Source organism: Acipenser ruthenus, chromosome 4 (genome assembly GCF_902713425.1).
Source record: "Acipenser ruthenus chromosome 4, fAciRut3.2 maternal haplotype, whole genome shotgun sequence".
Taxonomy (NCBI): domain Eukaryota; kingdom Metazoa; phylum Chordata; class Actinopteri; order Acipenseriformes; family Acipenseridae; genus Acipenser; species Acipenser ruthenus.
Window position 1 is genome coordinate 34,713,370 of NC_081192.1, and position 14,542 is coordinate 34,727,911.

The 14,542-nt window shown below is 37.6% G+C and overlaps 1 protein-coding gene across 5 annotated transcripts in view; it reads right to left on the reverse strand.

Moving 5' to 3' along the window:
- The window catches only part of LOC117399482 (nuclear factor of activated T-cells, cytoplasmic 1-like), a 117,606-nt gene extending 104,521 nt beyond the window's left edge, over nt 1-13,085 (reverse strand). Inside the window, exons 1-2 of one of the 5 annotated variants that reach the window (XM_059022318.1) lie at nt 12,534-13,085; nt 2,319-3,384 (exon numbers count right to left, since the gene is read on the reverse strand). In XM_059022318.1, coding sequence (XP_058878301.1) covers nt 2,319-3,384; nt 12,534-12,663 — 1,196 coding nt within the window. In that variant the 5' untranslated portion in view covers nt 12,664-13,085. Of the gene's footprint in view, nt 1-2,318; nt 3,385-4,774; nt 4,994-12,533 lie in introns of those variants that run through there. The other 4 variants (XM_059022317.1, XM_034920139.2, XM_034920156.2 and 1 more) reach the window with 4 other exon arrangements.
- Nucleotides 13,086-14,542: the final 1,457 nt, after the last annotated feature.

A 14,542-nucleotide genomic window follows, 5' to 3' on the forward strand; every position in this document is an offset into this window, starting at 1 on the left:
ACACAATATTTTTTTTTATTTATTTTTTTATTTAATGTAAAATGTTTTATTATGTATTCTGCTTTGAGATACATGTATAAAAACGTGTTGTTCTATGACCCGAGGGACCTTACAATACTTCCTGAAAATGTTATTTAATAATATTGATGTTTGGACATTGTTTCACCTGAGTGATTGCAATGACATAATACACAGTTATTCTCAGGGTCTTTATAAGAAATAATGGACACTACTCTCGCTTATTTTCTCAAAATAAATAGTTATAAATTAAATAATAGTTATTCATTCCATTATTATCAGTAATAAGGAAAAACGTGCCTGATAAATTTTGTTCATGAAATAGTATCTGCTTATATCCATTTGTTTCTTGATATTTATTTATATATATTAAAACACACAAGATATAATAACTGTTCTAATATAATTATGTCCAATACATGGGATTTACAGCATTTTTCAGTGTCTTTCTTACCACTAAACAAGTTTCTCTGAAGCAGGCTGCCAAAACTGTGTCTGCCCTTTAGACACTAAATGCCCTTCTCAGGAAATGAAATGTAATCCCTCCCTTGCCCAATGATATGTACTGCAAAGAACGGTGGCCCAGTAAGTCATCAAAACGAAGTGCATTTTTATCATGTTTACACGATCGCGGTCCTAAAAGCCCACTTCAGTATGATTGTGTTAACACGACCCTGGTCCTTAAAGGGTTAACTTGATCCCAGTGACAGGTCATATAAGGCCATAAAGAAACCTGGTAGTCCAAGGATACTGAAGGACATATATCCAGTTAATACTTTACGTGCCTCCAGTCTATAAAAGTGCACTGAATGCAACATATTTGCTTTATTGTTTTAATGTCCCAGGGGCTCATAACCCAACTGGCTCAACAGGCAACTCAAGATGCACATGCGGCTTACTGTTTAGAGGCCTATGGGCCCCATTCACATACCAGTGGTAAAACCAGGGTTAAGTCCAACGACAAGCCCTGGGCTTAAACATTAAGGGGGCCCTAATCTCGTTCCCACAAATACCCTACACTATACTGTACTGTGTCCCCCAAAGGTCTTCAATATTAAGAAAAAATTATACATACATGGCAGCTGTGTCTTTGAGATACCGGTATGTCACTAATGTAGTTACCAGAAATAAAATTGAAAAGGCATGTTACACTTTAAAATAAGAGCTTGTTAGTTATTCATTAAAATGTGTGGTTTGATATGAAAAAGTAAGGCATGTACTTTTTGATTTATACTTTATGAATTACTTACAAAATTAACTTCTACCACAATTTACTTGGCAGTAGTTATTATTATTATTATTATTTATTTCTTAGCAGACGCCCTTATCCAGGGCGACTTACAATCGTAAGCAAATACATTTCAAGTGTTACAATACAAGTAATACAATAATGCAATAAGAGCAAGTTGAGATGAAATATGCCAGATATTGCTGTTCAAAATTAAATTTGACTTGATTTCATATATATATATAAATTAACTTTAGGATAATATACTCCATCAAAATAAAGTCAGATACATAATGGGAAAGACTTTGGCCCAGACCAACTTTGACAACCCGCTAATCGCACTTCACAAAACTGTATTTAATAGTGCTTTCTTTTTTTTTGTAAGTACCTTATTTCTTCTGCTCATAAAAAGAAAACTATTACATACAGTTTTGTTAAGTGCGATTAGCAGGTTGTCAAAGTTTTGATTTGGTCCCAGCCTTAAAAGGATTCAAAATCCACATTCAAAAGAAATTCTATTTCCATGTTTTCTCATTAGCAAACAAATGCGCTGGAGGAAATTTAAAGGAAACAAGGTGTTGATTGTGCACAGAGAAAATGAGGAGATGAGATTTGCAAATAAAATGCGTGGCACACTGTATACAAAGCAGCGCCTGCACCAAACAAGAGTTGTCTATGCTGGGTGTCCTCTGCAAGGTGAATTGGCTTGTCACACAGTAACCTTTTTAGATCAGACTGCTTCAAACCATGACAGATCTGAACCTAAATATGCCGGTAGCTCACTGCTATGTCATAACTTCTTATTTCCCAACCAAATAGGGGTGATCCTCTGAAAGACAGGCACGCTTTTTTTTTTAAATGCAGCCACAAGACCAAACCCATTACCTTTTAATCCAAAGACATCTCTGCTAACCTTTAACCATTGGATTAATCCATGGTAGATAAGGCTAGACTGCTGGTATACTGGCCCGTCAAGTGCTTTTCCTGGATGTTTGTGGCAAGATGATAACAGTGTCTGATTGGCTTCTGTAATGTGCTTACACAGTGTGAAATGAAAGAGAAGGCATCTTACCTTATGTAGGACTTTGGTTTGCACCAGGTGTACGGGTTCTGTGGCACTGATAAGAATTCCCCACAGAAGTTTTCTTTTTTGAAGGGCATCCGTCGGTTGGAAAAGTCTTCAGGGGACAGGTCTACTGTGCCATGCTCCTCTTCGTCTGGTTCCACTTTAAGGCTCATGGTGGGACTGAGGTCGACATTGGTCTTCCTGGACTTAACAGGGATGCCGTCCATGTTGTCCATGTTGTCGGTGGTCAGAGCATTAATGGCTGCCACAATGGCGGAGTTGGTGTACTGGTTGGTGTTGTTCAGCCAGGTCTCATCGGTCATACTGAGCCGAGGGGAGGTCTGGGGTGATGGGGTTGGGGAGTGGTGCGGGGAGTAGGAGGAGGGGTGTCTGTAGGGGACGCCGTTGAAGCTGTACTTTCTCTTCCCTCCACATGGAGAGGTTGACCGGGAGTTGCGTGTGCCAAGCCAGTTCTCGTCTGTGACGCTGGTCCTAGGGGATGTGGAGGGGGAGTGCCTTGGAGAGGTGAGCAGTGTGCAGGCTGCCAGCCCGCGGTGATAGGCTTCCTCTGGAGCAGTGCCCTTGGGGGAAACGCAAGGAGACTGCCAGGGTGAGTTCTGTGGGGAGTTATCATAATTGCATGAGTAGCCTGACTCATAGGAAGAGGCTTCTGAATTGCAGCTTCTGGAAGACAAACTGCTGGCTGGGCTGAGGCAGCTGGGATCTCTGTAGTTGTCCGCATTGGGCAAGGTCAGAGTGACAATTGAGTTTGATCTCTTAGCACTGGGGATGCTTTCTTCAATCTCTTCTTCCTGGGGGTACTGGCTGTTGCCATGGTGCATCCCGATGTAAGGAGTGATTTCAATCCTGGGGCTTTCCAAGGTAGGGGCTCCATTTGGCCTGATGTTAGGAGACAGATAGTAGCCTGAGGCACCGTTGTCCATATACCCGGCTTGATGGTTGGAAGACATAACTTGGCTGGAATGGATGCCATGGTATGTTGACAAGCAGGGGTTTCCCATGTTGAGGGGCAGGGAGATGCTAACATTAGGCGTTGCATAGTTGAAGGCTTCTGCAAGCAAAAGAGATCAGCATGTTTAAATATACCCATATTTCATCATAATAGTCTATGATCTCTAAATGGCTAACAGCACAAAAAAATAAATCCAAGTGGTGCTATCACAGTACATCGATATCATTATTTCCATTTAAAATATATATTTTTCCTTGAGATAAATATGTATCTTAGAACAAATTAATGTCAAAATTGTATGGGATTCAACCAATCATGTTAGTTCATTCATTGCTTCCAATATACATGGACTCCTAGAACAAACAGCTACTTTACATAAAAAATAGTTTTAATCTACATTCCTTCTGTGCTTGTTACTCCATTTCTAATTACATAAAGATGGGTTTTGACTTTTATAGTTAACCTACACCTGACCAACACGGTTTGAAATATGTTTTAGAATTTGTTTCTATACCAAAGTCTACATAATAAGCAGCAATTGTTTATTTTTCTACCCGTGATCTGTCAGTGATATCATATTTATTTTTTACAGTAAACTATTTTGTAAGTATGTAGTTGGACTTCCTTATTAATGTCTTGTTTTTTATATATAATGTGTTGAAGACAACAACACACACACACACACACACACACACACACACACACACACACACACACACACACACACATACATATATATATCATTTTAAAAAGGAAAACTGCTGTGTACCAAAAGGTGCAAAACCAAAAAGAAATAGATAAAAAAAAAGATTCTATCTGGACGTCCTTCTTCACAGGGACAGGCTCTGTATATGGGGCACTAGTTATATGGGGCAACAGTTAGTAAGCTGCTGTTTGAAAACAGACCATAAAAATAATCTAGAATGGCAGTTATAAAGGATGTTATAAAGTTTATTGTATTTTGAATGATCAGTAAAACCCAATATCATCATGCATTAACCATATGCAAACTATCCCAAAGGCCATCTTGGATAACCCTTCATCTAGCAGGGTATGTTACTGGTCTCTTTTACAACGCTTACGTAGTTCACATGTTGCCATCTTCCCACCACTCCAACATAACCAGCCACCAAGCAATTTGTATCTATTTTTAAATTAGATTACAATTAATACAATTTAAGCAATGTGCTTGTAGAATATGTATAACAAATATAAAATACAGACCAACACTTTACAAAGTAAAATAATTTTACAGTACTGTATGACATTTAAATTATTTATTAAAACTAAAAAATCATGGTTATTTTTTGCTTTCTTTGAAAGATAAATGTTAGCCCACTCATTTTTTGTTAAAATTCCCGTTCCTTTTTGCCAGAACAGAAAGTTCTAAAGATCTTTACTGCTTTCCAGAAAGCACAATTTTTAATTTACTATTTTAACTGTATAAACGGGGTTCCAAGTTCCCATCTCTAGAAATTGTATTACAAACCTTTATTACTGGTGGAGTCTTCTCCTTGGTTGTATTCAAATAGAAAATCAAAATCAAATTCTTGCTCTTCTGTTAAGGAGCTCATGTTTCAGTCTTTCAACAAACTGCAAACCTGTCACGCCAGAAATTGATAAATCCTCCTGTTAAACCTTTCGTACAACATGGATCAGCTCAGGCACAACAACGTGGCAGAGGAAGCACAATGGCTGTTGGTAATTTGGTGAATTAAAATGTGTTTGTGAGATGCAGGCTTTGTCTCTCTAGGTGGGTGTGTGTGTCTCAACCCACATTCACTCTTGTGACTCTCATTCACACCACTATCTGCCACCATCTCTAAAACTGTAAAAGTTCACATTTCCGTGTTTGCAAAAAGAAAAGACGACTAACAAGCTGCTTGTCTTTATCTGCTGTCAGCTTCCTTCTTTGAAATTCGGTGCTCTAAGAAAAAAAGGCAATACAAGCATGAACTACTTTGCCTCAAAGCATTGTAAGTTCAAGTCCTATTTTTGGTCACCATTTTTTCTCACTTTCATGCTTGTTAACCACAAAGCACATTTTTGGCTTACAATTCTTTTTTTTATAGATATTCAAACTATGCCCCTTTAAACCTAGTGTTAGGTATTGTATTATGGAACTCCAAATAGTATGGTTTATATCATGCTATTTGGTTTTAGATTGAAAGCATTTGATTGTTCAGTTATAAGAATAGTTATTTTATACACTTATAATGGCACTACCTGAACTGAGTTTGCATTTAACAGTTTCTTATCTTATCCTTAAAAGAAATACATGAAACAGGGGTGTTACACTTTTTGTATGAGGGCAGTGTTTAGTATAACAGAGATACACCAATAAATTGTGTAGTCTGCTTAAAATGTCTATTTGTTTTTTAAACAGAGGAATACAAAGCCAAGAATACAGTATACTTGGTACTTTACCCAAACTTATTGGAATCATCATTCCTTTCTAAGCTCAGTTCTTTAGCTGGCAAATTAAAGGTATGTGGAATCTCTGTCTTACTTAATGTATTTGATTAATAACATTTTGTGGGTCTGTGTTTATTATGGCTAAATCACAGAAATAAAGAGCACTGCACCTGCACTAGAATGTAGGTCTGCACATAATTAAAAGTCTCTAAAGCTGCCCATCAAAAAAAAAAAACATTCTAAGCAATATGTGTCTAGTTTTGACTGTGAATTCTCCCTTGCACCTGGCGAGGTACAAACATGTTTGTCTTTCAGTGTTTTTCTGTTTTGCATGAAGACATCAGAGGACATGCATAATTAATATTAGTTTTGCATACCTGGTTTTTTAATATATCATGGCGAGCTGGCCTGTATATCGTTAGTATTTATTACTGATTGTTAGATTTTTTTTTTTGAGCACCACATGCCTCTCTAGAAATTCATTATTTACAGGAAGAAATAATACAGACATAGTTCTGCCAGTTTAGCAGTTTATCTTTGCATGGGCCTTTGTAATAAGCACAATAAAAGTATTGAGCACTAGCTGTGAAAAGGGTTTAGGAATTGCTCTTTATCATTTGACATGACAGTTATCTTAATTAAAGTCTGGAGGCTTGAATCTAACCACAAATATCTTTTTTTCCCTAGGTTGCTATTCGGATCCTGAGTTCATTCAATTTTTTTGTGAATCTGTTTGTTTGAAATTAAAAATGTTATTCAGGCGATAGTCCCTCCCAGCCAATGAACTTGAGTATATTTGTTCTCAGCAAGAATGGTTTATAAATGTGGATGAATGAGAAAAATAGGTGTAAACAGCTCAGTATCTGCATGCTTTGATGACACTAATTTTATTACAATCCTAGTAAAGTATGCATTATAGAAACAAATCGTTTGAGAATAACTGTGTGTTCCAGGTTACCAACACAGCCCCATATGAATACTTGTAGGAGGGGAGTGTATACGGTAATTACTGTACATTTATTTGTGGGTTCAATGGGAGCAGTCTGTAATAACAGATTTAAACATGCGTCGAATGACATGGTTAAGGTGTAAGATTGTAAAATAAACTTGCCTCTTTTGACTGAGGAGTGAAATTGTTGTGTGTAGCATAGCATATGATGCACAAGACATGCACCTGAAATGTGCTGGGGACTAACAGGTGATGGGTAAATTAATACTAATATCGGACTATCTTACCCAAGTTAACATTAGCTAGTCTAAGATTTATGCTAACTGGGATCTTAGGAAAAGGTTATGTTTTCAAAGACTAGTTTGGTCGATATCATGTGACATTGCTTAGTTACATGACATTATTTTTTTTAACTGGATGTGGCCATAACAGAAAAAATAAATCTTTTGGAAGGAATGGACAATGGAAAAATAATAGGTTTCAATTGACCATCCAGATTATTTTTAGATGATGGTCTTTAGTATCCCTAATTGCTTTTACACTAGTTTGACAGTGTACCAATAAAAACCTTTATAGGGTACAGCAGAGATGGCCCACATTAAAATTACCCACTTTTTGCAAGATAGCAATAAGAAACAAGACCTGGGAGGAAGAAAAACGTGGCTTCGTTGATTTCATTCTGCCAACTGGCTGCAGTATGCCTTAAAATATAAATAGAGCCTTTCTTTAGATTCCATTCCAGAATATACCATGCTATAAAATACTGTCTCCTTGCTTTTGGCTAAATAGCAAGGCATGAAGTGGAGATGCTTATAAGAAGGTATAATAATAATACAAAGAGGTATTATTTTCTTAAAGTTTGTGTCGATGTGGATTTTTAGAGTTAGACTATTGTACACCTTCAATTTTGTACAGCTCCCTCTGCACATTACACAGGTGAAATCTCTTCAGTTGTTCGATTCATTTACATTCTCTCAGAATGTTTTGTTTTGTTTTGCATAGCACGCTGTGCTACCTGTAGTGAAAAAACTTGACACTTTTATTGATCAGTATTCAAAATCCACACCCAATAGCACCAGGTCACCGCATCTTAAAATCCTGTAGTTTAATTGATTCTGCACACTCCTAGTATGTACTGTTTAGATCTATTTTTTTCTCTTTGTGTACTGTAGTATGACTATGAAGCAGTTATTTGGGAGCTTGAGTGTTTTTACAGTGTAATTCAGACTATAGTTCCCTTATGTGCCTCCTTCGCAATCCCCCTCCTTCCCCCATGCATTCCCCACTCTTGCCTTCATCCCTTCCAGATCAAAAGACGATCAGGGCCACAACATTACGTTTTCCAGCAGCCACCAGCTCTGCAACAATTTCAATAAAGAAGCCTCCTCCTATTCCTCCTGCCATTTTCTTCACATTTGCAGCCACTGCAAAGAAGCCCATTCATGTTTAATTTGTCTGTGCAAGCCCCACCCCCGGCCGAATTTCAGAAAACCAGATCTAATACTGCCAATGCACCTAAATCACCCTCATAAATATTTAAAGAAAGAATCAGACAACCAGTTTATTACAGGTCCCTTTTAAAGCCCCTCCTTTTCCCATCTTTCGCATTAACCCCATCAGGGTTGCAATACGGAAATACTCAGGCAAAAAGATTATCGACCTTTCCGCTCCCCATAACTCCACCACCCCCAGCTTTCCCCACGCTCCCCCTGCCCAAAACAAATATGATTCTCAAATCATTATTTTCAAATCTTGGCATCCCCCTAGCACTAGAAAAGACCCTGGGTCCTCTCAGTTTCATCGAGTTTCTAGGCATCACCCTGGATCATATCTATTTCCACTTTTCTGTCCGTTCCCCCTCCTACCAAACGTAATCTTCTGTCCTTCCTAGGCCATTTAAACTACGCCTGCTCCATGGCCCAAAGAATTCAGCACCATTCCTATACCTGATCAGTCCTCGTTATTGTACAAGAAGTATCCGGTCGCTATAGCCGCATTCCTTTGGGGGTCCTCCTGTGTCCACAATTCCATTCCTATCCACTCAGATAATTCAGCTACAGTCCAAATCATTAACAAAGGTCGTTCATCCTCCCACATATAGCCCAAGAAACAGCTCTTCTCAACATCACTCCCCACTCACTACAAACATACTGTTCATCCTGGAATTGCTTTAAAAATGTTCACATTGCATTCAGCATTCCCTTCCCTTCATTTTTAATACCTGTAGTATCATCCTTCATTATGTCCCTTAAGAATAGATCTATAATAGTTTCCTCTATCAAAGTTTCAATATCCAGTTTTTCCACAAACTTATTTTTGGTGCCCCCAGCTCTACACTCAGCAACTCACAAATTTCACTAATCCTGAAAAGGGCTTCAACGATCAGAATCTCATTTCCCCAGGCCCACCTACCTATCACCATCAACATACTCTCCCAGTGCATCTCATTTATTCGCTCCCGCTACTCCTCCCTGTTTTTAGAGAGAACCTTAGAAGCCCCCTTTTCTCCTAGCCTTCTTCGGGGTCCTCAGGGTGCATCGCCCTCAGAACCGCTGTTTATGAACGAAAACGGAGCAATTGTCACCCGCCACTGGTTCCTCTTTCACCTTTGCCAGATCTTTCCAGGTCTGGATTCGCAGCTGAGCAGTTCTCCTGTCATTCCTTCAAGATCGGAGCACAATCTTCAGCTTCTCACCACGGAGTTCCAGACTCCCTCATCAAACAGTTAGGTCGTTGGTCCACCAGTGCTTACCAAGTTTACATTAGAACAAATATTATAGATCTTAAAAATGCTTTTACTAAAATGTGCTCTTAAGTGTTAGCAGCCTGCCCAGAGGAAGGGCAGTCGGATCAGCCATGGATTCCCAGAGGTTTATTTTCCAACTGGGGTTTTGTTTTCCTCTCCTGCATACTGACGATCATTTGTTAAAGGTTGGCTAAACCTTCAAGTGGGCTATATCCATTACTACTCACGGCATTGAGACCTGCTTGTTCTTTTTGGGGGTCTCCGCCTCGTCCAGTCAGCCAGGCAGCGAGCCCTCAAACTAAGTTAGGTTTGATGCCAAATGAATGCGCATATACAACATACTTCTGTGTAATTTTGCATACGCCACATTATTCTCAAAAATATTTGTACTAAAACATGTTGTGATTGGTGTTTGTCCCGAACTACTGAATGTTGAGTTGGTTGGATGTTGATCATTACATGACGCAAAACTGGGAAGGAATTCCCAGCCAATTCATTATACACAATAAATATATTTTGAAATATTTTGGAATTACTTTGAAAAAAAAAATAAAGGCCAGATTTTCAAACTGTTTACTTAAATATTTTTTTTTCTAATACTTTCCTTATAATCTGCTTAAAATATGCATGCTTTGTTTTGTGTTTATTCATTTGTATGGTTTTCAAGAGCAAACCATTAAGTCTTGTGACCTAGCCTCCACAAGCAAACACAAATAGGTATTTTTATTTCTTAAACACAGGTATTCTGAATGCTAATCCCATTTCAGGTATGACTCCTAATATGACCGTGGGATTGTGAGAAACTCGTTGAACCAAAAAACACTGAACATAATGTAATGGCTCCACCAAGTTATTTGAGCCCTGAAAACAGATTCCTGTACCATAACAGTACTAGTAATTTTGGTTTCAAGTAAATGCCTTTTTATTCAAATCACCATACGGAAACACTCAAAGCTTGGGGTTACTTCTGCAGAAGTGCTGAAGACAGTAATCCCTGGTATTCCACCAACTGGTGATCCCAGTGACAGACACATTTTAGCAATTTAGAAATAACTGGGAAAACAGTTATTACCCAGTTCTATATATCAGGCATTTAGGAAACTGGTGTTTCAGGAAAATACAAAATGAATTTAAGTAACTTTAGTATGGAATGAGTAGAAACTAAATAGGCAGTTCAGCAAGCTGTCACAGGAAAAGTCATATGACAATGAGCATAAGATGCCATCCAATGTGAACTAAGATTCATTATTTGCTTTCCACAGAGGCCTGGTGCTTTGCACCAAACTTCTTGAATACTTTTTGCTGAACTTACCTTTTAAAGCACCTGGTACTTTGTTAATAAATAGAATCAGAACAGCAGTCATTAGACTTAATGACCTCCAACAGTATTAAAACTTCACACTATCCCTAGAGAGGATCCCTGATTTGGTACAAAGAGGATCTTTTGATTTATGTGGGATTCTGGCATTCAGATATTGTAGCTCTGACAATATTGACTGCAGGATAGGATTTAACCACCAAAGGCTGGCTTTCATACAGCCTTAAGTCACCACAGAAGAAAATGGGGATAAGCATCTTTGCTAGAGTCAGCACACTGGTAATATATGAATGTCATGTATTATCAACAGCCAACCAAGGGTACATACACAGCCGCCAGTGCCCCAATCTGCTATCAATTAGAAGATTTATACACACTTTTATGGAAGTCTGGCATCTAATTAGTTGTTGAAATTAATATGCTCCTTGTTTCGTACTTTATATGACAAAATCAAATATCCAGGACACTCTTCAAAAAAGATATGATTGTTTTGTTTTTTTAATCAATCAATAGAAGGCAATTATGGTTTGACAACCAAGCTGATGACAACCTTGCAACCCAAGACAAAAATAACAGACATCTTAAAGGACTTCCTAAATCTTAACTAACCAAAAGCAGCTGTCCAGCTGGAAAGATACAACGCCACTCTTTGGCAGATTGTCAAATGTTATATAATTTCAACTGCCACATAGCCATGGCATGGTTATGGCATGATGGGAGTAATTTTAGCAATGCTCAGAATACAAACTGGTAAGTGAGCAACCTTATTTTTTTTATTTATTTTTTATTTTTTACTAAACCTATTATTATGACTGAAATATTTTTATGTATAGACCTGATACGTCACTAGTCAAGAAATGAAGACAGTAATTGAATGTAGTTACTTGATTTATCCAGGTATGGCAATTGATTTACTCCCAAAATGGACACATAAAATCCCCCCAAGTTAAAAAAACCAAACAAACAAAAAAAAAAAAACTACAGTTTCTATTATGTTTAGATTTACTTAGGCTGAATAATGCTTTAAGAGATGGCTGACAGGTGTACTGTGCACAGAAACTATTACATGGTTTCATTTCCAGTTGATATTCTATATTAAAAAAAACTTGGTACTGTATATACTTTGGCATTCAATCCAGTTACTTAAAACTATAAATCTGTCTATTCACAGATAGCTTGGCATGCAAATCTATAAAAATGTAAGTTAATAACATAAACTTTTTTTTTTTTTTTTTTCAATAGCTATCAATTTTATCAGGCTATTAACTATTGTTTCTATTGTATTCCGCCACAACAAAAGGGCAAAATCTCACTTTGATGCCAAAGCGAAGTTTGTGATTTAAACATCCTATCTCTAAACTTAACTTTCGACTTCAAAACGCTTCTCAGTGGTAACTTCAAGGACTGTGTCATTTGGCGCTGAAACGTAATTTTCAGAAAAATAAAACTTTTAAAAATACTAATTAAAATACGACTTGATTGAAAGTGTTAAAAGCATGTGATGAACAATCGTGTCGGCGTTTAAGTTGTGCAACTACTGCAGAATTGAGTACTGCATACTTTTGTTAATATAAAAAACGTAACGCAAGCACAACATGCTGAGGGGGACACCTATTGGCAGTGATCTACAGGGATACCTTTCTTTGGGAAACTGCTGGAGACTCTAGTCAACATCACATCATTGGAAGTATGCTGGCTGACTAGCTAATTTCAAAACCTTTTGCAAAAACAACTCTACACACAATTGTAACTTTATAATCCTCAAAAGCAATAAATGACGATACAACGACGCATGCAAAATGTTTATATAAAATAGTTACCTTCTTCTGCAGATTTCATGTTGGTGAAGGAAGAGAATAAATGAAATTCCAATGTTTCCTTTGCCAGAGCTGAAGAAACCAATGGTCCAAATGCAAACTTTGAGACACTCAGGCTATTATTATTCTGCATTCAACCAACCGCTTTTCTCCTTCCTTGATAATAATAATAATTCTATATATATATATAAAAAAAAGTTTTTTTCCCTTTGCAGGAAAAGATGAAAATACAATTGTTTTTATTCTGAGTTATATTGAAGCAGTCCAAGTGACAGTGACTGGCTGAAATGGAAGACAAAGAACCTGTGTGTGCATTAAAGAAGTTTTAGATGAATGACTGACTCTCTTTCCTTAGAGACCGCGAATGGCTGGTGTTTTGGCTCTCTGATGGTAATGTAATTGAGAATGTCATCTGCTCTGGGTCTCTCTCTGACGCAGGATTGCTCGTGGCTCCTGTCTTTTTAAAGCTGGAAAACACCTTCGAACCCTCCCTCCGCCCTCTCATGGTGACGTAACCCACACTCTGCCAGCTCCTCACCGAAATCAGAGGGAGGACACAGACCTTGAACATGCTGCACAACTAGAAAGTTGTGGATTGACAGATAGAATGAAAATGTGACGGGCCACTGCTTTAAAAACGGACGCAACCCCAGCCAAGCCACCTTATACAGTCACAGTTTATTTTATTACTTAAATGTTTTCAGTTAGGTCCTCGGAGAAAGAGAGCTAGGGTAAGGGTCCGTCCAAAATTATCAACTTTTCTTGAAAGCGTGCGCTGGCAGGTGGGCGGGTATGACATTTATAGAGAGCTTCAAATATTTACATGCCTTCCTGAAACAATACTGCAGACAACAGAGGTGTTATTTTTGTCAGAGTTCATGATATTTACATTTTGGTTAAGAAAAGTGATCCTGAACACGTTTCATTGGCACAGCGCATGGGGAGTAAAGAAAAACTTCAAGGGAGTCAACACGCTTACATTAGGTAATTTTTCTTAGGTTTACAACTTTTTTTGGCCCTATTCTATAAAGTTCCATTCTGATTAAATGTGTTTATCAATAAAACAATTAAATAATTTGAATGGCAGATGTTACAGTATCTTATAATTAAATGAAAATAGGCTACTGTTTATTTCTCCATGTCTGAAACTGTTTGTTTTCTTTGTTGTACTGTTTAATACTATTCAGTTTCATTTTGAAATCGGATTAGAAAACAAACCTGCAACAAGGTAATAAGACAAAGACCTTGCTTAATAAAAAATAAACTGGCCAGCTCATACCTGACGTACTGTACGCAGCTTCCAGGTATTTGCATTAAGACTCCAAGCTGGAGGAACATATGAGGTGCCGTTTAGGACACAATTCACCCACTGATATTCACATACACTATATACTGAAATGCACACACTGTGTACTGACATGCATACACTATACTGAAATGCATACACTGTATACTGACATGCATACACTATATACTGAAATGCATACACTGTGTACTGACATGCATACACTATATACTGAAATGCATACACTGTATACTGACATGCATACACTATATACTGAAATGCATACACTGTATACTGACATGCATACACTATATACTGAAATGCATACACTGTGTACTGACATGCATACACTATACTGAAATGCATACACTGTATACTGAAATGCATACACTGTATACTGACATGCATACACTATATACTGAAATGCATACACTGTATACTGACATACATACACTATATACTGAAATGCATATATATATATATATACTGAAATGCATACACTATATACTGAAATGCATACACTGTATACTGACATGCATACATCACACACTGAAATTTACGCATACACTGTACACTGAAACTCATACACTCTACTGAGACGGATATACTCTATACTGAGATGCATACACTGTATAGTGAGATTACTTGCTCATTCACTCTATACTGAGATCGGTCATCAGTCACGTGAATTGTACTCTACACCCACATTTTAGAAAATTGCTTGATG